We start from the raw sequence: 22,686 nt of genomic DNA on the forward strand, positions 1-22,686 counted from the left end.
ATTTCGAAAATGCCCAAATTCGAAATACCCCCAAAGGGAGACGGGTTTTAGCAGCAAACGCAGTGCCAACACTGTTTGAATGGAACAGTTACACAGCAACCAAGACAAGAGCCGGTGTTTGGGATCGCCGCCCTCGACTGACATCAAGCCCAGAAACATCACCTGTGCCCTGATCTTTGTCTGACACTGAAATGGACATAAAGTCAACACAGTTAGCACAACAAGTAACAGTAAAGAACATACGAAGCAAACACAAAACTAAAAAATTAGCACGTTGCTAACGTCAGCTAGTCAGCTAACGTCACCAATAAATCACTTATCCTCGTACTGGTGAACGTAACTAGAGATGTAGAGACGAAACCCTTTTTCCCGTTTGCTCTTCGGAGCAGGGGAGTGGGCATCCACGATACGATGAACATCGTTGATAGATATCTTTGACAGATTTTGCAGGCATCTTGTGAAGTTCATTGTGATGACTAGCTGACGTTAGCAACGTATGTTCTTTACTGTTACTTGTTGTTACTTTACTGTTACTGTTACTAACACAATGAACTTCACAAGATGTGACGTGCTAATTTTTTAGTTTTGTGTTTGCTTCGTATGTTCTTTACTGTTACTTGTTGTGCTAACTGTGTTGACTTTATGTCCATTTCAGTGTCAGACAAAGATCAGGGCACAGGTGATGTTTCTGGGCTTGATGTCAGTCGAGGGCGGCGATCCCAAACACCGGCTCTTGTCTTGGTTGCTGTGTAACTGTTCCATTCAAACAGTGTTGGCACTGCGTTTGCTGCTAAAACCCGTCTACCTTTGGGGGTATTTCGAATTTGGGCATTTTCGAAATGTCGGCTGCATACCTTCGTATGCTGAGTTACCGAAAATCCCGTCCTGCATATTTTCTGCAGCCACTGTGCACGAAGTTCGGTGTCCTTCGGGAAGCAGTGGAAGCTAAGCTCGCTGTTATAGCGACTTGAGCTGGCACAAAGTAGCACACAACAGTGCTCATTAGAGCCACCCACCGTCTTCTGGAACTTAAAAGTCCCTCTCACATTATACTTCGTCTTCTTTCGTGGATGTTGATTCATTTTTCATTCCTTGTATTTATTTTAGCGCTGTTTTGACTGGAGAGGGAAGTAAACCGGAAACTGGTTTGCCGATTTCAGGCGGAATCGGAAGTACGTCACGAGGCTTGTGCACAGAGTCTATTACCCTGAAAAACCAGGAGATGGCGACATTTGATCTTACCCTAGAAAACAACGATTTCCAGCTTATGGCACGCCTCGTTATGGGACACAAAACTGTTGATTCCACAAGTCCACAATGAGCGAACTGGTCTTCTTTGTCGGGACCTTTTGATTACTACTTGTGTTATGAGAATGATGGATCTGCACATGAGCTCAGAATTTCCATGTTAAACACATTTGTATTGACACTGATGGTCTACTGAACATAATGATGTTGGAGGGAGTGATGAAAACTTTCTGCTCTCCAGTAACAAAACTGAGACAACACAAATGATGAAATACCAGTAAACGCACTAATACTAGTTCACTGTACTTATTATTAGAGTCAAGTCTGACAATTTGATCACGATTTCATCCAACTATATTCCACATATTCTAGTCTTTTTATATAAAGTTCCTATAAAAGACTGTTTTACTGATGTTCTCTCATGTCTCAAGTAGACCTCTTGATTCTCAATCATGTTTGGTGACAGAAGGCTCACACTGTTGCTTCTCATGCTGTCTGTCCAGCTGACTGGAACAGACAACAGACTCCTGACACCTGATACAGGTGGATGTCTTAAGACATTTGGGCTTGTCTTGGTAAACTTAGCTTTTTTAAAACGTTACATTTTCATTTAAACTACACTTTAAAGGACTTTTTTTCAGGTGGTCTTAGAGTAAATGAATATGATATGATGCACAATTTTCCAATAAATGTACTGGGCTGTGTGTTTAGCTAAAAAGGTATTTTTCTTGGGTTTTAATGTCATACGTCAGTCGCTGTAAGCATGAGCTAATGTTAGCTATTAGCATTAGTGCCGCAACAAGTAGCTGGTGTTAGCTAACTTAGTTAATTTTAGATAAGTTAGAGAATATGTCTTCATATAAGTCACTATGTATATGTAGCCGGTCTGGCCTGACACGCCATACTGCTATACTCTCTGCGTTGTGTTTAAATGCAAAGTGAAGGAAGGAGGTGGGACCACAGATGTCTTGCAGCCAGAAGGATTTTTTAATTCTCTCCTCAAAAGCGCATCTGTGTAAAACACAGTAATATCAGTGCAGCACTTCACAAGCTCTGATTTCTCTCATGCATACCTCTCCTCAAGAGCGCATCTCGTGACTGAGGAAAGTACCGCTTATACATAGGAAATGACGTCACAACAGAAGATCCGGACCGCAAAATAAAACACCAATATCAATATAAAAGCTCCCTAATATGAATTATTTACAGAAAATAGTCATTTAATAGCAAAACATTAACAAAACGGGAACTAGGTGTTTTTTGGTGAAATATAATTATCAAATGAACACATGGGCTACATATACATACATTGTGTACATTTAGCTTAAGTGGCATTGCTGTTTGCTTATTAACAACTAACCTTACGCGGACACCCACAGATGTGTACAAAAGCACAGCCGAACTCACATGACTCCTGTGTTGACAGAATGCTATTCCAGTCTCAGCTGGTTTCCTGCTTCTTTGTGCGTTTCTTTTGAATGTCTTGTGTATGTGTGTGTGTGTGTGTGTGTGTCAGTGTATGTGTGTGGGTGGGCGTCTTTTTTTTTTTTTTTGCGTCTGATTATTAATGTCACTACTACTATTACTCATACCACACACTAGTCTCACTGCTGCTCCCAGTAGTAAAAGACTCAAAAGACTCAAAAACAAAGAGCTTCAGGGAAGTTGTTTACCAAACCAGTACTCACACATCAGATTTCCTTCCTTCGACATTTCTTAAGGTCTCAGTATTGTGACAGACTTGATACATACTGGCTGCTATTATGAGCCATTACATATTAAGTATACCTAAATAGTAATCTAGTAGTATGTTTTAAAGTGTGAAAATAATATAGAAATAGTAAACTTTAAGTATGACGTTAACTTCACTTAAAGTATGCTTGCAGTATAAAAACTATTAAACTAGTAGCTTACTGACTGTGTGTGTAGACTTGAAGTACACTTAAAAGTGGGGGTGCCCCTATAGCTCAGTTGGTAAGGTGCGTGCACCTTTTATACTTTTAGAAACTAAAAAGTGTGCTAGAAGTATATAACTAGTAAACTTAGAGTATATCTAATGTGGTATATTTGCAGTACAAAATAAAACTTAAAGGTAAACTATTTGTGTACTCAAGGTTAAATTTAAAGTATACTTTTAATAAACTAAAATTGTTCCAATTTAGTCCCAAGAAGTATTGAAAAAGTACACTTAGAAGTATACTACCAGTACATTGATATTTGTATACTTGCTGCATAAAGTATACTTACTTGCTAAGCTTTACGTAAGTATACTTAATAAAATGTACTTGAAGTATACTTCTTTTTCATAAGGGAAATGCTACATGTGAACATTCTGAGTTATTTTAAGATCTCTTCAACTGTTAACCACAGTCTACCTTTCATTCTCTAGACTTAGACTGTTTCTTTATTGATCCCAATTTGGAAAATTATTAAAAACATCTTTATGTCCAAATGGACATTCCCAGTGATGATATTTAGGAATAAGCACAGAGGGTGACGAGGCTTGGAGCTGCTTTTTCAGCCTCTGATTCTGTCACATGGCTCAGTATCCAAATGTCCATCACACTAAACAGCTAGAGACGCAAGGTTTGCTCAGACATTGACAAGCTGAGTGCAGGCTGGGACATGAGGAAATTAGACCTGGGAGCTCCTGACCTCGTGTGGTTGAAATTAGACAAAGACTGAATATAACATCCTATTTGTTGGAACAGGAGAAGATAATTTCTCTTCAGTCATTACATTAATGTATGCCGTGTAGGAAAAAACAGTTGGAATGCAATATTACCAGTCGACCCTCCTAAAGTAATTTTCTTGTTATGATTAAGTCAAATCAAAGTCAAAGTTTTTTATTGTATATATTTTTTAGTATTTATACTACTTACAAAAAGTCAGGGATATGCAGCTTTTGGGTGAAATTTCAGAATGAACCTACAATTAAGCAATAAATCACGACAGGCTGTGATATGCGCTCATTATATCACAGCTGAAGGGCGTAGTTAACTGAGTGAGTGGTCCGGAAGAATCCACCCAAAACCTCAATGAATGAGGTTTTTTTTTTTAGTTTTTTTTTTTTTTTTTTAAATAGTTTTAGCTTTGAGTGATCACTTTATTAAGCGACTATATGTGACAATTTCGTTAGTACATAATGTGAAGAATTGTAAAATATCATTTCCATGAGGCTGTTCAGTCAGACAGTGACAGATCACCCTGTAGAGCCCTAAGTGTCATAGTCGCTGTCAAGGTGCTGATCCTGTGACTGACCGTGAACATGTTTGAATGTTGTTAACGCCTTAAAAAAAGTAGACATCAAAACCGGCTACTTTTTGCTGCGTACTGTAATAGTTGGTTGTTGTCATGGAAACATTGTTGCTTCCCTGAGGCGGAGTGATACGCTGTGATAAGGCTTTTTAGAATAGTAGCTGTGATATACGCTCATTATATCACAGTTAACAGCCAATCAGATTGCCGGATTTCACCTTTCCGTTTTATAATGTCACTGTAGCTTGAACTTGTTACATTTTCCATAAAATTCACCCGAAAGCCAAATATCCCTAACTTTTTGTGAGTAGAGTATGTGTGTGTGTGTATGTGTGAGTGCTGATGATGTGTCATGTGGTCGAAAGTTGAAGAACATGCAAGTAGGTGGCCTTTATAGTGCATGAAATTTTATAGATGTAGAGGTATATGGACGAAGAATCCAATGGAGAATGGGAGACCAGACAAAACCAGGACGAGAGAATCTATGAACAGCCTGACTTTCCTTTTCCCTGATTACAGCTGTAACTGACACATTCCTTTATTACTTAGAAGTCTGACATCAACTACGTACAGCAGCGTCCCAAAATAAAACAAAGGTCTCTGAGAACGTGAGGATCAGAGATGAATTCACCATCGCCACAGCCACACACACAAACACGCTTTGCACATCCTGTGAATCAGAGCACAGTCACACTCTCATCGTCGCATTTCATTTCAGCCGTGCTTTTCTTAGAAATGCTCTCCCTAGCAGTCAAAGAAAGGAAGGAAGAAGGTAACTTTTTTAATACTTAATGGCAATACAGCATGTTGTGCATGACGATAAAACATCTGACTGTCTTTGGGCCTTTTCTGTCTCAACAAGCCTCAAACGGGTGTGATAATATCAATAATAGCAGTGATAATATTGAGACAGCAGTGACAGTGTGTTACAGCATTTTGTTTGAAGAAATTCACCAACACGTACAGAAGTCTTTGTCTGGATAACGGCTTCCCATCAGTCCGCAATGTGAATGCTAAATGTTGGAGCGCTGCAGAGATCAACCAGCTGCTCTCACATGAAGTGCTTCCAACTCATTTCCACTGTAACACAGGTTTTATATAAAGCATGAACATGAGGCAAAAGCAAAGTATAACACCTGAAACAACAAAACAGTGTTAGCAATGTTAGCTATTAGCATTAGTGCTGCAACAAGTAGCTGGTGTTAGCTAACTTAGTTAATTTTAGATAACTTAGAGAATATGTCTTGATATAAGTCACTATGTATACATATATTGTGTACATTTAGCTTACACATAGCATAACATACATCATTTCAGTCTCAGATGTTTCCTGCTTCTTTGTGCGTTATATTACTAAGCAGTAGTTTGAACATAAAGAAGCAGAGGCCTCATTTGTTGAGATGAAGCATTTCTAGCTCAAGACAGTTCATAAAGTCTAAAAGATATTCTCGTGTATAGCAAGTAGTTAATAAATCAACGCATTTATGATGTGAATACAGAAGTAGAATAATAAGATCCCATTTTATTGATCCAGAATATTCAGGTGTTACAGGAGCACAAGAAACAGACCACAGGGGTTAGTACAGATTAAAGACAATTACACAGCTTAATACAGAACAATACTGTTGTGTATGTAAATGTAATTATGTGCTCAAGCAGTTTTTGGACCAAAAACTGCTTGAGCAATGTGGCATTGCTGTTTGCTTATTAACAACTAACCTTACGCGGACACCCACAGATGTGTACAAAAGCACAGCCCGAACTCACATGACTCCTGTGTTGTGAACACACTTTTCAGTATTTTGATTACCTTACAAAGATTGGGGACTTGAAAAAAAAACGTGATTGCGTAATAGTCAGGAGGATCTGAGAGTTCTTTTGTAACAGAAGAAGAACAGGAAGTTAACAGTTAATGATAATGTGCTGTCTTCCTGTTGCTGTTGACCATTGGCTGCGGAAAGATGTGCACAGCTCATCTTCCAACTTTCACATTCAGTGAGTAAAGAGTAAACCCCATAGGGACATTAAAGGTATCTTATATAGATCCAGAAAAGCTCTCCACCACTTATGAGTAGAGTGTTCACTACTTTTAGAGTTTTCTTAACAAGCTTTTGTTTGATAAGGAAAGCAACTCACATGTAAACAGCTGAGAGCACTGACACAGAAAATGTGACTTGATTTGATGAATGATTCTAAAATATAAATGTCTCAAGGCAGACAGTTAATAAAAGCACTCATGGTGTGTAGTTTAAGACCAAAACACATACAAGGCCCTCACATATTCCAATATCATGATATGATGCAATCCAATGTAAGTCTGTCATATGCAGTCACATCTACAGCTGCGGACAACTGTGGTGGGTTTGACCAGCAACAATAAACAGTGAATGAAGCTTCCAATCCCAACTGCGCACCTGGCAATCAAATAACAGAATTCACTTAGCATTAAATTCACCTTTGATCCCCGGGTGGGGGCTTTCTGTGTGAAGTTTGGATGTTCTTCCCGTGCATGCGTGGGTTCTCTCTGGGTACTCCGGCTTCGTCCCACAGACCAAAAACATGCTCATTAGGTTAATTGGTGAGTCTAAAAATTGTCCTTAGGTGTGAGTGTGAGTGTGAATGGTTGTCTGTCTCTATATGTTGCCCTGCAATCGACTGGCGACCGGTTTAGGGTGTATCCCGCCTCTCACCCGTTGACAGCTGGGATAGGCTCCAGCCCCCCTGCAACCCCGAAAGGGATAGTCGGTATAGAAAATGGATGGATGGATTAAATTCACCTTAGGACACCACCTTTTGAAAGTGAAAAACTGATTGCCAATGAATGAATTTAGTTTCAATCTGAAGGCTGCTAACTAGCTCCAGACTCGTGCACACAGTGACTGTCATGATTCACACACACAAACTCACATAACAGGTTCTTTATGAATGAAAGGTTTATTACTCCTAACTACCTGTACACAAATAAATGAACAAATGAATGAGCATTAGACCATTAGACCAGGTCAAGTATTAAATCGTAATCAGATGCAACACATGTTTCATCTGTTGCTTGTTGGCCAGGGGACGAGGTCGCGCTGGAGGGAGGAGAGGAGGAGGAGCAACGCTGCTTCTCAAGTGTCCGGTCTCACGGAGCAGCACAGACAGCTGATGTGTCTCGTCCTGCATGCATGTCTTCATGTCTCTGCGCGGTGGAAGCGAGTTGGTCTGCGGATGAAGACGCCGGTGGCCCGATCGCCATGGATTAGGCTCTCCTCCTCATTAGTACTTGGCATTCCTCTGCTCATCCTCCTAGAATCTTGTAGGCCTGTCCTTGGACTCAGAAGCTATGTGGACTACAACTTCACGGAGGGTTTATTCTTATACAAAGTGTTCATCAGCACCCACGTTACACGTACCAGCTGCTTCTGGGACAGTGTCCTGCGTCTTCTGAGCAGTGTAAATGCATCTCATTTGGCGACAGCTGCATATCATACCAATGACAACAGAGCATTACTGAAAATGGGCCAGATGAGGGGAACACGTGTCACTTTCTGCATCAACGTAATGAGAACATATACCTGAGAATTTCATTTTTGAATTTGTAGAGCAGGAAACCAAAGGCCACCAGCAGCAGCAGCACGGGGACTATAATGGCAACAATGTGGTTGTTGGAAATCTCTGTCAGGAAAAAAGAGACTAAGAGTTAATCTGCCAACACACAACATTTTATTACTCATCTATACAACAGGGAGACATATTCCCTTTTACACTCATCTAAAAAGACCATAAGCAACAAACAATCAGTGGGAGGCAAATGAGCTTAGTTAAGTTAGCAAACATGTGGTTACTGTATAGAAATAACTGGTTGTCATAGTGTTTAATCTCTACACCGTCCTTTTGTTCTCTGCTGTCTTTCTTTGCTTCTGGAAAAGACAATGTTGCTTCTTAAATGACAACTAATTTCAGTCTACTATTGTGGTGTTCCATTGAGTTGAGGAACTTGTTGCTTTTTCTCCAACTCAAACAGGAAGTACTAACAAATGATGCAATGTTACATTAACATCATCTCAAACTTTGATTACAGACACTGAACAGACCCACTGAGGCCTTTCTGCCCACCTTAAATCATTTATGCCTGATTCTTGTCTATTTACAGAACTGTTCAGATCTTTTTTCGGGTGTAACCCACATATGATGCAGCACTTCATATAATTTGGAACATTCAGCTGATCCCTACCTTTGTCTTCGTGAAACCAAGCATTTTCAGTGCAGTTGACTGTAAAACGAAAACACTCTTACATTAGAACATTGAGCAAATAAAAAGATACATTTCAAAATAAATGAAGGAAGACGCTCAAAATTACCATCAAAGATACGAGTTGACAGGACAATCTGACACACGGTAAATGTTTACAATGACAGTGGAAATCAGTAAAACACCCCTCAGAGTCAAAGTTAAGTCTGAGAGGAAAAGTAACTCACTTGAACAGAGAGCAGTGTAAAGCACCCACTACAGAGAGGAGACAACAGGATAAAACAGTGACATTATTATCGTGTGGAGGTCAGCACAAACATGACACTTTATCTATCTTTGGCTCTAAGTTTAGTACCTCTGATGTCAAAGTTATCACAGCTTATCCATACCCTAATTTGATTCTCAGGGGGACTTACACCTAGCTCTTAAATCAGCTAAGCACACAGTATCATTTGAATCTACTTCATGGTTAATATTTTTCAAATGCTTAAAACGTAATACCTCTGGGGCACAGATTCGCTCATGGATGATCGTGTCGATGCATTCTGAGGTGACGAGAGTGTTGAGGCCATTGCTCATCACCAGTTCGGAGGTTTTGTTCTCGTTATGTGCGAGCATGTGCTCCTGAAGTTAACAGAGAAAGAGGAAGTAACAGAAATGGAAAAGCTTCCTGCACATGTCTGTTCCAGCAATGATACAGTCTTATGTTCATCAGAGCAACGTTCATCCAGTCACCAATCACTCACGTTTGTGAGTAAAAATGGATATGTGAGTGATATTTAGTCATATTGTAGCAGTGAATTCATCCTTTCACTGCAGATCATTTGTCATAGCACAGTATAAAACATCAGTAATGGCTGCACTCCATTCAGGTGTACCTGTGCATTCTGACCTATTAGCATTGCTTACTGGTACATTTAAATTGAATAGAACCATTAATACAGTGATAATAATAATATGCAACATGTCTGTCAGGAGACATATGGGAAAGACAGAAAATATATCAGAAAACACTGAGCTCAACTGTTCTGGCTTGTCTAACTTACACTTTCATTGGCCCAGGTGTACCCGCAGTCGGACGCCTTCACACCTGAGACATGAGCCGCGTCCGAGATGCTGTACGTTGTTTGCTTTTCATCCTGAGTGACAGTGCAGTTAATGCCCTGCACACTGCAAAATTGTAGAAAGGCATCTGGAGACACAAAGAGAAACACATCACCAGAGGCAAGATTTGTCAAAAGCAGCTCTGAGCACTTATGCTAGATAGACTGATAGTTCCTCCTTTTGGGTCTAAATGTGCCAGTGCCAAGTGAAAAAACAAGAAAACAATCAAACTACCAAAACAGCTAAATAAAATGTCTTAACGACAGAGGTCAGAAATCCATTCCTTGGACCTTATGACGAACATATGAAATTAAATGCTTTTTTTTTTTTTTTTTTTTTGCTTTTTTTTTTATATAGAGAGAAATTGTAAATCAGTCAGATCAGTCAACAGGAGTGTTGATGGTGAGACTGAGAACGGAGGGAACATACACACATTGCACCCGGCTTACACGTGCTGTTATATGCAACACGTTTTCTTTGTTTGTGCTAAAAACAAACAAATAAAAGCAGTTTCAGTCCTGCAATGGTGCCATGTTTCCTCCTGTTGTGGTACACTTGTCCAAGGAAGGTTTGCTATAAATGTGCGAAATAGTGGAAATACTTGAAACGCTGCATATTGTAATTTACCTCATAAACCAGGCAGAGGAATCCTGACCCCACCTGGGATTTAATGGTAAGGTTCCCGTCAGGGGAGGCGAACAAACCCACACAAGACGGGCAGCAGTAATATATAAAAAGGTATACTTTATTAATCTATTTACAAACGTTACTAAATAAGGGCGCAGGAATACCGAGACGCGGCCGGGCAGGCAGCCAGGAGGGAGAATTACAAGTCAGGCTACAGAGCTCCACCCCACACCGTAAGAGCTAGATAGACACTGGTCTAGCATTAAATCACAGCACGCCGCTGCACACTTCCATGACACAGCACACCATACACGCTGGAGCTACTGCCCGAATTAATCCCACCCAAGGTTGTCATCCACCCGTTGCCCCAATTCAGCCTGCCGGCTCCCCGCGCAATTTAAAATAAATTAATAACACAAATAAACTAACATAACCTAACACACAAGACACAGCTACAGCCTCCCCTCCTCACGGGAACGGCTCACCTGTCTTCCTGTCTTCGCGCCGGACTGCCAGCCACCAACCACACAAAACGTCTGTAGAAAGAGACCCCCCTCACAAAAATGACCGTTTTTTTGCGAGAGAAACTTAAGCAACGGGAAAAACAAAACAAAACAAAACAAAACAAAACAAAACAAAACAAAACAAAACAAAACAAAACAAAACAAAAACGGATGTGACAGGCTTTGAGTTAAATGATTTTCAATTTCATGAAACATTAGTACTCACATGCAAATAAGACGCAGCACAGCACAGACATCCTTTCTGTAAGGCTCTCGCGGGTGTCAGGTGGAGCCGCCAAGACATACTGTAGGTAACACGCATGAGATCACGTGTTTTCGATTATTATTATTATCCTTTCTGGTGTGGGAAACAAGTAACTCACGCCATACCTAAGGAGCTGGGCAGTCGGTCTCACGTGTGAACGTGCAGTGGCACTTGTCTCCCCCTTCAACCACACCTATCCTGAGCCGGTCAAATGGCTTTTATGGGCAAAGTTTGACAGAATGCTTGCTGAATATTTCAGTCTCAGGTGTTTTTCCGCTTCTTTGTGCGTTTCCATTGTGTGTCTTGTGTGTGTGTGTGTGTGTGTGTGTGTGTGTGTGTGTGTGTGTGTGTGTGGCTCTGTGTATGTGTGAGATAAACTCATTTCATACATTGCTGAGTGCGATCCTCTCTTGTTTTTATGGATACTGAAACAACTGGCATTAACCACTGAAGTATCATATATTACTAAGCAGTAGTTCGAACATAAAGAAGCAGAGGCCTCAAGTGTTGAGATGAAGCATTTCTAGCTCAAGACAGTTCATAAAGTCTAAAAGATATTCTCGTGTATAGCAAGTAGTTAATAAATCAACGCATTTATGATGTGAATACAGCAGTAGAATAATAAGATACCATTTTATTGATCCAGAACATTCACGTGTTACAGGAGCACAAGAAACAGACCACACGGGTTAGTACAGATTAAAGACAATTACACAGCTTAATACAGAACAATACTGTTATGTATGTAAATGTAATTATGTGCTAAAGCAGTTTTTGGACCAAAAGCTGCTTGATCAACGTGGCATTGCTGTTTGCTTATTAACAACTAACCTTATGCAGACACTGCAGTGACTTAATAAGCATGTTAATGTCAAAATGTGAAAATCTATAGGGACCCTATAGAACAAGGGTATGAAATGTAATATGAAAGATATGATAGAACAGATTTTTCTGAGACTTTTTTTTTGGATATTTTCCAGACAAGCTGAGCTGTAATAATGCATCATGTTGTTAGGGGGCTTCCAAGACAACCTCATACATCCTCTTTTATATAAACTGACCTGCCTGGGTGAGAGATCATTTATAATGAAGTCAAACTACATCACAGGTGCAATCACTGAATATGCTGACCTCATGGCCAGCATATTCAGTGACTTTTAGGTACCCCACTCATGAGACTTACAGTAAACCACACACACCCACAGATGTGTACAAAAGCATGGCCCAAACTCACATGACTCCTGTGCTATGAACACTTAATTTCCTGAAATCCCTTTGAGAAATCACTGTTGTCACGGCAACTACTGTAATACACATGGGTGGCTCGAAGAACAGCAAGAAAATACTGCACTGCTTTAACCTGAGTCATTGTCAGTCAATAAAAAAAAAAAAAAAAAAAAAAAAATGACAGAGGTCAGAAATCCATTCCTCGGAGACTCAATAAGGTAGTTACGTCAGAATATGACACCTCTGGCCAAAGGGCGAGGTTGTTCATCTACTTTGATGGAGGTGGACTGAAAGTACACTCAATCATTTGTTGAGTTATGTAAAAATCTAGATATAAAGTACACTCATTACACACACACACACACACACACACACAGAAGCCACTCAAAAGAAACGCACAAAGAAGCAGGAAAACCGCTGAGACTGAAATAGCATTCTGTCAACCTTAATCTAAAACTTTCCTTGCCCAAGTATGCGCTCACACACAAATTCATTGTTAATGATCGATCATTTCTGACCGGGAAGACCAAGTGTGTACACAAGTTCAATAGACGTGAAAAAAAAAAAAAAAGTGAAGGAACTTTATGACGAACAGATGAAATGAACTGCTTTTTTAGAGAGAGAAACCGTAAATCGCTCAGATTTGACCGCGAAGACAAGAGGAGGGTTAATGGAGAGTGTGAGGATGGAGAAGGGGGAGTCAGGGCCGAACACACAAGGGAAATGAAAGAAAAATGTTTGTTTCAAGCGATTACTGTGCTTGATTTTTAACCAATCACTTCTGCAAGTGCAAGTCAAAGTCTGCCCCATCTCTTTGGAAATATTTCTCTTATAGTTCATCCAAAGGAAAACAAACAAACAAACAATAAAAACCCCCTCACTTTTCACTTTCACTTTTACTGTACACCCAGTCACAGCGCCATGTATGCAGAAAATAAATAAGATGACCTGTGAGGAAACATAATTGTTTTACTGTACTTTATCTAGCACACTTTAGGCATTCATTTTTCTGTGGTTTATAAAAGTATGGTAAGTCAGAAAGACATTCTCAGCCGACTGACTAAATGCATAGTTCAAAAGCCATTACAGTATCATGAAACTGTCTGAGAAAATTCCGACTAAAACATTTGACTAAAATCAAACAAAAACTGGATTTCACGGAAAGAATCTTGACAAAAACAAGACTAAAATGTGACTTAAACCAACTACAATTTTCAGTTCAGCAACTTAGACTGAAACTAAATTTAAAATTCTTGTTAAAATTAACACTGATATATCCACTGCTCACCCTTTCTCACTCCCATACACAAAAATCTTTTTACCCATCGCTGCTTTAGGTACCCAAGTATGGACAGTAGGAGCTGCAGGAAACTTTTCAGCAGTGTGAAAGAAAGGACAGGTTGACAGTGGACAGCTGGATCAGACAGTGCAGTACATTACAGGTTATCATCATGCTTTTCTTGAGTGTGTCATTTGTGTCATTCTTTGTTTTAGTCCCAGATTTATATGATATGTAATGCTGTTAAATATATTATAGGCAGATACATATCAAATTTGAATTCAGAATATTTGTTGACAGCCTTAAGGCCTCGTAGGCTGAAACATCACTGACACAAGTGTCGCTAATGCTCATATCCTTACTCTTGATCGTGTCTGTATTCATTTTGAAGACCCGTTCTAGATTATATTGTTTCAAAACATTAGGATGGCTTGTTAATTCTCTGAGTGCGTCTGATTATTAATATCACTACTACTATTACTCATACCACCCACTACTCTCACTGCTGCTCCCAGTAGTAGTACTGTACTGTCATGCACTGATGACTTTTTCCTTTGTATTTGTTCCATCACCAGCTCTGCTGGTGAACTCACTCTAATGACTCATAACAGAAACAAAGAGCTTCAGGGACCCTCGCAAATTATAGGACTTCTCATACGAACTGACTAAGTTCCAATCTAAGGGTCGGTTTAATGGTTTATTGTGTTTTGAATTAGATTTCCCCTAGCTTTAATTGTGTAGTGCAGAACTAAAGCTTGGCGATAGTCGTTTACCAAACCAGTACTCACACATCAGATTTCCTTCCTTCGACATTTCTTAAGGTCTCAGTATTGTGACAGACTTGATACATACTGGCTGCTATTATGAGCCATTACATATTAAGTATACCTAAATAGTAATCTAGTAGTATGTTTTAAAGTGTAAAAATAATACAGAAATAGTAAACTTTAAGTATGACGTTAACTTCACTTAAAGAAAACTTTAAAGTATGCTTGCAGTATAAAAACTATTAAACTAGTAGCTTACTGACTGTGTGTGTAGACTTGAAGTACACTTAAAAGTGGGGGTGCCCCTATAGCTCAGTTGGTAAGGTGCGTGCACCTTTTATACTTTTAGAAACTAAAAAGTGTGCTAGAAGTATATAACTAGTAAACTTAGAGTATATCTAATGTGGTATATTTGCAGTACAAAATAAAACTTAAATGTAAACTAATTGTGTACTCAAGGTTAAATTTAAAGTATACTTTTAATAAACTAAAATTGTTCCAATTTAGTCCCAAGAAGTATTGAAAAAGTACACTTAGAAGTATACTACCAGTACATTGATATTTGTATACTTGCTGCATAAAGTGTACTTACTTGCTAAGCTTTAAGTAAGTATACTTAATAAAATGTACTTGAAGTATACTTCTTTTTCATAAGGGAAATGCTACATGTGAACATTCTGAGTTATTTTTATTATTTTCACAGTCTACCTTTCATTCTCTAGACTTAGACTGTTTCTTTATTGATCCCAATTTGGAAAATTATTAAAAACATCTTTATGTCCAAATGGACATTCCCAGTGATGATATTTAGGAATAAGCACAGAGGGTGACGAGGCTTGGAGCTGCTTTTTCAGCCTCTGATTCTGTCACATGGCTCAGTATCCAAATGTCCATCACACTAAACAGCTAGAGACGCAAGGTTTGCTCAGACATTGACAAGCTGAGTGCAGGCTGGGACATGAGGAAATTAGACCTGGGAGCTCCTGACCTCGTGTGGTTGAAATTAGACAAAGACTGAATATATAACATCCTATTTGTTGGAACAGGATAAGATAATTTCTCTTCAGTCATTACATTAATGTATGCCGTGTAGGAAAAAACAGTTGGAATGCAATATTACCAGTCGACCCTCCTAAAGTAATTTTCTTGTTATGATTAAGTCAAATCAAAGTCAAAGTTTTTTATTGTATATATTTTTTAGTATTTATACTACTTACAAAAAGTCAGGGATATTCAGCTTTCGGGTGAAATTTCAGAATGAACCTACAATTAAGCAATAAATCATGACAGGCCGTGATATGCGCTCATTATATCACAGCTGAAGGGCGTAGTTAACTGAGTGAGTGGTCCGGAAGAATCCACCCAAAACCTCAATGAATGAGGTTTTTTTTTTTAGTTTTTTTTTTTTTTTTTTTTAAATAGTTTTAGCTTTGAGTGATCACTTTATTAAGCGACTATATGTGACAATTTCGTTAGTACATAATGTGAAGAATTGTAAAATAGCATTTCCATGAGGCTGTTCAGTCAGACAGTGACAGATCACCCTGTAGAGCCCTAAGTGTCACAGTCGCTGTCAAGGTGCTGATCCTGTGACTGACCGTGAACATGTTTGAATGTTGTTAACGCCTTAAAAAAAGTAGACATCAAAACCGGCTACTTTTTGCTGCGTACTGTAATAGTTGGTTGTTGTCATGGAAACATTGTTGCTTCCCTGAAGCGGAGTGATACGCTGTGATAAGGCTTTTTAGAATAGTAGCTGTGATATACGCTCATTATATCACAGTTAACAGCCAATCAGATTGCCGGATTTCACCTTTCCGTTTTATAATGTCACTGTAGCTTGAACTTGTTACATTTTCCATAAAATTCACCCGAAAGCCAAATATCCCTAACTTTTTGTGGGTAGAGTATGTGTGTGTGTGAGTGCTGTTGATGTGTCATGTGGTTGAAAGTTGAAGAACATGCAAGTAGGTGGCCTTTATAGTGCATGAAATTTTATAGATGTAGAGGTATATAGACGAATGGGAGACCAGACAAAACCAGGACGAGAGAATCTATGAACAGCCTGACTTTCCTTTTCCCTGATTACAGCTGTAACTGATACATTCCTTTATTACTTAGAAGTCTGACATCAACTACGTACAGCAGCGTCCCAAAATAAAACAAAGGTCTCTGAGAACGTGAGAATCAGAGATGAATTCACCATCGCCACAGCCACACACACAAACACGCTTTGCACATCCTGTGAATCAGAGCACAGTCACACTCTCATCGTCGCATTTCATTTCAGCCGTGCTTTTCTTAGAAATGCTCTCCCTAGCAGTCAAAGAAAGGAAGGAAGAAGGTAACTTTTTAATACTTAATGGCAATACAGCATGTTGTGCATGACGATAAAACATCTGACTGTCTTTGGGCCTTTTCTGTCTCAACAAGCCTCAAACGGGTGTGATAATATCAATAATAGCAGTGATAATATTGAGACAGCAGTGACAGTGTGTTACAGCATTTTGTTTGAAGAAATTCACCAACACGTACAGAAGTCCTTGTCTGGATAACGGCTTCCCATCAGTCCGCAATGTGAATGCTAAATGTTGGAGCGCTGCAGAGATCAACCAGCTGCTCTCACATGAAGTGCTTCCAACTCATTTCCACTGTAACACAGGTTTTATATAAAGCATGAACATGAGGCAAAAGCAAAGTATAACACCTGAAACAACAAAACAGTGTTAGCAATGTTAGCTATTAGCATTAGTGCTGCAACAAGTAGCTGGTGTTAGCTAACTTAGTTAATTTTAGATAACTTAGAGAATATGTCTTGATATAAGTCACTATGTATACATATATTGTGTACATTTAGCTTACACATAGCATAACATACATCATTTCAGTCTCAGATGTTTCCTGCTTCTTTGTGCGTTATATTACTAAGCAGTAGTTTGAACATAAAGAAGCAGAGGCCTCATTTGTTGAGATGAAGCATTTCTAGCTCAAGACAGTTCATAAAGTCTAAAAGATATTCTCGTGTATAGCAAGTAGTTAATAAATCAACGCATTTATGATGTGAATACAGAAGTAGAATAATAAGATCCCATTTTATTGATCCAGAATATTCAGGTGTTACAGGAGCACAAGAAACAGACCACAGGGGTTAGTACAGATTAAAGACAATTACACAGCTTAATACAGAACAATACTGTTGTGTATGTAAATGTAATTATGTGCTAAAGCAGTTTTTGGACCAAAAACTGCTTGAGCAATGTGGCATTGCTGTTTGCTTATTAACAACTAACCTTACGCGGACACCCACAGATGTGTACAAAAGCACAGCCCGAACTCACATGACTCCTGTGTTGTGAACACACTTTTCAGTATTTTGATTACCTTACAAAGATTGGGGACTTGAAAAAAAACGTGATTGCGTAATAGTCAGGAGGATCTGAGAGTTCTTTTGTAACAGAAGAAGAACAGGAAGTTAACAGTTAATGATAATGTGCTGTCTTCCTGTTGCTGTTGACCATTGGCTGCGGAAAGATGTGCACAGCTCATCTTCCAACTTTCACATTCAGTGAGTAAAGAGTAAACCCCATAGGGACATTAAAGGTATCTTATATAGATCCAGAAAAGCTCTCCACCACTTATCAGTAGAGTGTTCACTACTTTTAGAGTTTTCTTAACAAGCTTTTGTTTGATAAGGAAAGCAACTCACATGTAAACAGCTGAGAGCACTGACACAGAAAATGTGACTTGATTTGATGAATGATTCTAAAATATAAATGTCTCAAGGCAGACAGAGTTAATAAAAGCACTCATGGTGTGTAGTTTAAGACCAAAACACATACAAGGCCCTCACATATTCCAATATCATGATGTGATGCAATCCAATGTAAGTCTGTCATATGCAGTCACATCTACAGCTGCGGACAACTGTGGTGGGTTTGACCAGCAACAATAAACAGTGAATGAAGCTTACAATCCCAACTGCGCACCTGGCAATCAAATAACAGAATTCACTTAGCATTAAATTCACCTTTGATCCCCGGGTGGGGGCTTTCTGTGTGAAGTTTGGATGTTCTTCCCGTGCATGCGTGGGTTCTCTCTGGGTACTCCGGCTTCGTCCCACAGACCAAAAACATGCTCATTAGGTTAATTGGTGAGTCTAAAAATTGTCCTTAGGTGTGAGTGTGAGTGTGAATGGTTGTCTGTCTCTATATGTTGCCCTGCAATCGACTGGCGACCGGTTTAGGGTGTATCCCGCCTCTCACCCGTTGACAGCTGGGATAGGCGCCAGCCCCCCTGCAACCCCGAAAGGGATAGTTGGTATAGAAAATGGATGGATGGATTAAATTCACCTTAGGACACCACCCTTTGAAAGTGAAAAACTGATTGCCAATGAATGAATTTAGTTTCAATCTGAAGGCTGCTAACTAGTTCCAGACTCGTGCACACAGTGACTGTCATGATTCACACACACAAACTCACATAACAGGTTCTTTATGAATGAAAGGTTTATTACTCCTAACTACCTGTACACAAATAAATGAACAAATGAATGAGCATTAGACCATTAGACCAGATCAAGTATTAAATCGTAATCAGATGCAACACATGTTTCATCTGTTGCTTGTTGGCCAGGGGACGAGGTCGCGCTGGAGGGAGGAGAGGAGGAGGAGCAACGCTGCTTCTCAAGTGTCCGGTCTCACGGAGCAGCACAGACAGCTGATGTGTCTCGTCCTGCATGCATGTCTTCATGTCTCTGCGCGGTGGAAGCGAGTTGGTCTGCGGATGAAGACGCGGCGGCCCGATCGCCATGGATTAGGCTCTCCTCCTCATTAGTACTTGGCATTCCTCTGCTCATCCTCCTAGAATCTTGTAGGCCTGTCCTTGGACCCAGAAGCTATGTGGACTACAACTTCATGGAGGGTTTATTCTTATACAAAGTGTTCATCAGCACCCACGTTACACGTACCAGCTGCTTCTGGGACAGTGTCCTGCGTCTTCTGAGCAGTGTAAATGCATCTCATTTGGTGACAGCTGCATATCCTACCAATGACAACAGAGCATTACTGAAAATGGGCCAGATGAGGGGAACACGTGTCACTTTCTGCATCAACGTAATTAGAACATATACCTGAGAATTTCATTTTTGAATTTGTAGAGCAGGAAACTAAAGAGCACCAGCAGCAGCAACAGCACGGGGACAATAATGGCAACAATGTGGTTGTTGGAAATCTCTGTCAGGAAAAAAGAGACCAACAGTTAATCTACCAACACACAACATTTTATTACTCATCTATACAACAGGGAGACATATTCCCTTTTACACTCATCTAAAAAGAGCATAAGCAATAAATCAGTGGGAGGCAAATGAGCTTAGTTAATTTAGTAAACATGTGGTTACTGTATAGAAATAACTGGTTGTCATAGTGTTTAATCTCTACACCGTCCTTTTGTTCTCTGCTGTCTTTCTTTGCTTCTGGAAAAGACAATGTTGCTTCTTAAATGACAACTAATTTCAGTCTACTATTGTGGTGTTCCATTGAGTTGAGGAATTTGTTGCTTTTTCTCCAACTCAAACAGGAAGTACTAACAAATGATGCAATGTTACATTAACATCATCTCAAACTTTGATTACAGACACTGAACAGACCCACTGAGGCCTTTCTGCCCACCTTAAATCATTTATGCCTGATTCTTGTCTATTTACAGAACTGTTCAGATCTTTTTTCGGGTGTAACCCACATATGATGCAGCACATCGTATAATTTGGAACGTTCAGCTGATCCCTACCTTTGTCTTTGTGAAACCAAGCATTTTCAGTGCAGTTGACTGTAAAACGAAAACACTCTTACATTAGAACATTGAGCAAATAAAAAGATACATTTCAAAATAAATGAAGGAAGACGCTCAAAATCACCATCAAAGATACGAGTTGACAGGACAATCTGACACATGGTAAATGTTTACAATGACAGTGGAAATCAGTAAAACACCCCTCAGAGTCAAAGTTAAGTCTGAGAGGAAAAGTAACTCACTTGAACAGAGAGCAGTGTAAAGCACCCCCTACAGAGAGGAGACAACAGGATAAAACAGTGACATTATTATCGTGTGGAGGTCATGACACTTTATCTATCTTTGGCTCTAAGTTTAGTACCTCTGATGTCAAAGTTATCACAGCTTATCCATACCCTTATTTGATTCTCAGGGGGACTTAAACCTAGCTCTTAAATCAGCTAAGCACACAGTAGCATTTGAATCTACTTCATGGTTAATATTTTTCAAATGCTTAAAACATAATACCTCTGAGGCACAGAGTCGCCTATGGATGATCGTGTTGATGCATTCTGAGGTGACGAGAGTGTTGAGGCCATTGCTCATCACCAGTTCGGGGGTTTCGTCCTCGTTATGTGCGAGCATGTGCTCCTGAAGTTAACAGAGAAAGAGGAAGTAACAGAAATGGAAAAGCTTCCTACACATGTCTGTTCCAGCAATGATACAGTCTTATGTTCATCAGACCAACGTTCATCCAGTCACTAGACGTTTGTGAGTAAAAATGGATATGTGAGTGATATTTAGTCATATTGTAGCAGTGAATTCATCCTTTCACTGCAGATCATTTATCATAGCACAGTATAAAACATCAGTAATGGCTGCACTCCATTCAGGTGTACCTGTGCATTCTGACCTATTAGCATTGCTTACTGGCACATTTAAATTGAATAGAACCATTAATACAGTGATAATAATAATGTGCAACAGTGCTTCTCTGCTGTGCCTAACCAACATGTCTGTCAGGAGACATATGGGAAACACAGAAAATATATCAGAAAACACTGAGCTCAACTGTTCTGGCTTGTCTAACTTACACTTGCATTGGCCCAGGTGTACTCGCAGTCGGACGCCTTCACACCTGAGACATGAGCCGCGTCCCAGATGTTGTACGTTGTTTGCTTATCATCCTGAGTGACAGTGCAGTTAATGCCCTGCGCACTGCAAAATTGTAGAAAGGCATCTGGAGACACAAAGAGAAACACATCACCAGAGGCAAGACTTGTCAAAAGCAGCTCTGAGCACTTATGCTAGATAGACTGATAGTTCCTCCTTTTGGGTCTAAATGTGCCAGTGCCAAGTGAAAAAAAAAAAAAAAAAACTACAAAAACAGCGGAGACTCAATAAGGTAGTTGTTTACGTCAGAATATGACAACTATGGAGGACTGAAAGTACACTCAGTCATTTGCTGAGTAATGTAAAAATCTAGATATAAAGTACACTCATCACACACACACACACACACACACGCACGCACGCACGCACACACACACACACACACACACACACACAAGTATGCGCTCACACACAAATTCATTGTTAATGATCGATCATTTCTGACCGGGAAGACCAAGTGTGTACACAAGTTCAATAGACATGAAAAGAAAAAAAGTGAAGGAACTTTATGACGAACAGATGAAATGAACTGCTTTTTTTTTAGAGAGAGAAACCGTAAATCGCTCAGATTTGACCGCGAAGACCACACAAGGGAAATTGTTTCAAGTGGTTACTGTGCTGCCGTAAGAAAACATGCACACAATGTGTCCACCTGTTACGTGTTGGTTAAAATATACTATAAATGTACGACACGGAGGAAATACTTGAAACGCTAATGACTTCCACAATCTGAAACTTAAGAAACGAGAAAAAAAACTAACAAAATACTTACATGCAAATAAGACGCAGCACAGCACAGACATCCTTTCTGTAAGGCTCTCGCAGGTGGAGCCGTCAAGGTATCCTGCAGGAAACACGCAAGTGGGGGAACAAGTGAGGCACCACCTGCGCAAGCAGCTGAGCGGACGGTCATTGTCTCAGTTGAAGTGAACATTCAGACTAGCTTCAACCACATCCTGATCCACCTATTCTGAGCGAGGGTGACAGACACACCTCAAATGATGTTTCTCCACATTCAAGTCTCCTCTTTCTCACTCATCTGCTTATGGTAGTTGGGGATATTTTCTGTCTTAGTGTAATCAGGTTTTCATTTTTAACCAATCACTTCTGCAAGTGCAAGTCAAAGTCTGCCCCATCTCTTTGGAAATATTTTTCTTATAGTTCATCCAAAGGAACACAAACAAACAATAAAACCCTCCCTCACTTTTCACTTTCTCTTTTACTGTACACCC

The 22,686-nt window shown here is 39.7% G+C and overlaps 2 protein-coding genes across 3 annotated transcripts; both read right to left on the minus strand.

The window, feature by feature from the left end:
• Nucleotides 1–7,427: 7,427 nt before the first annotated feature.
• Nucleotides 7,428–10,826, minus strand: LOC143331933 (uncharacterized). Its single transcript, XM_076749104.1, has 7 exons — nt 10,778–10,826; nt 9,787–9,932; nt 9,242–9,361; nt 8,968–8,995; nt 8,723–8,761; nt 8,064–8,163; nt 7,428–7,966 (listed from the first exon to the last, which is right to left on the minus strand). Exons 1-7 carry the CDS (start codon nt 10,824–10,826, stop codon nt 7,864–7,866), a joined length of 585 nt encoding a protein of 194 aa, XP_076605219.1. The 3' UTR covers nt 7,428–7,863.
• Nucleotides 10,827–19,147: 8,321 nt separating this feature from the next.
• LOC143332201 (uncharacterized) lies at nt 19,148–22,346 on the minus strand. Of its 2 annotated transcripts, none has more exons than XM_076749515.1 (7): nt 22,227–22,346; nt 21,376–21,521; nt 20,810–20,929; nt 20,545–20,572; nt 20,300–20,338; nt 19,641–19,743; nt 19,148–19,552 (listed from the first exon to the last, which is right to left on the minus strand). In XM_076749515.1, exons 1-7 carry the CDS (start codon nt 22,255–22,257, stop codon nt 19,441–19,443), a joined length of 579 nt encoding a protein of 192 aa, XP_076605630.1. In that variant the 5' UTR covers nt 22,258–22,346; the 3' UTR covers nt 19,148–19,440. The 2 variants fall into 2 exon arrangements, with proteins under 2 accessions (XP_076605630.1, XP_076605629.1); XM_076749514.1 differs by having other exon boundaries at nt 20,810–20,932.
• Nucleotides 22,347–22,686: the final 340 nt, after the last annotated feature.

This window comes from Chaetodon auriga, chromosome 14, assembly GCF_051107435.1.
Source record: "Chaetodon auriga isolate fChaAug3 chromosome 14, fChaAug3.hap1, whole genome shotgun sequence".
NCBI lineage: Eukaryota > Metazoa > Chordata > Actinopteri > Chaetodontiformes > Chaetodontidae > Chaetodon > Chaetodon auriga.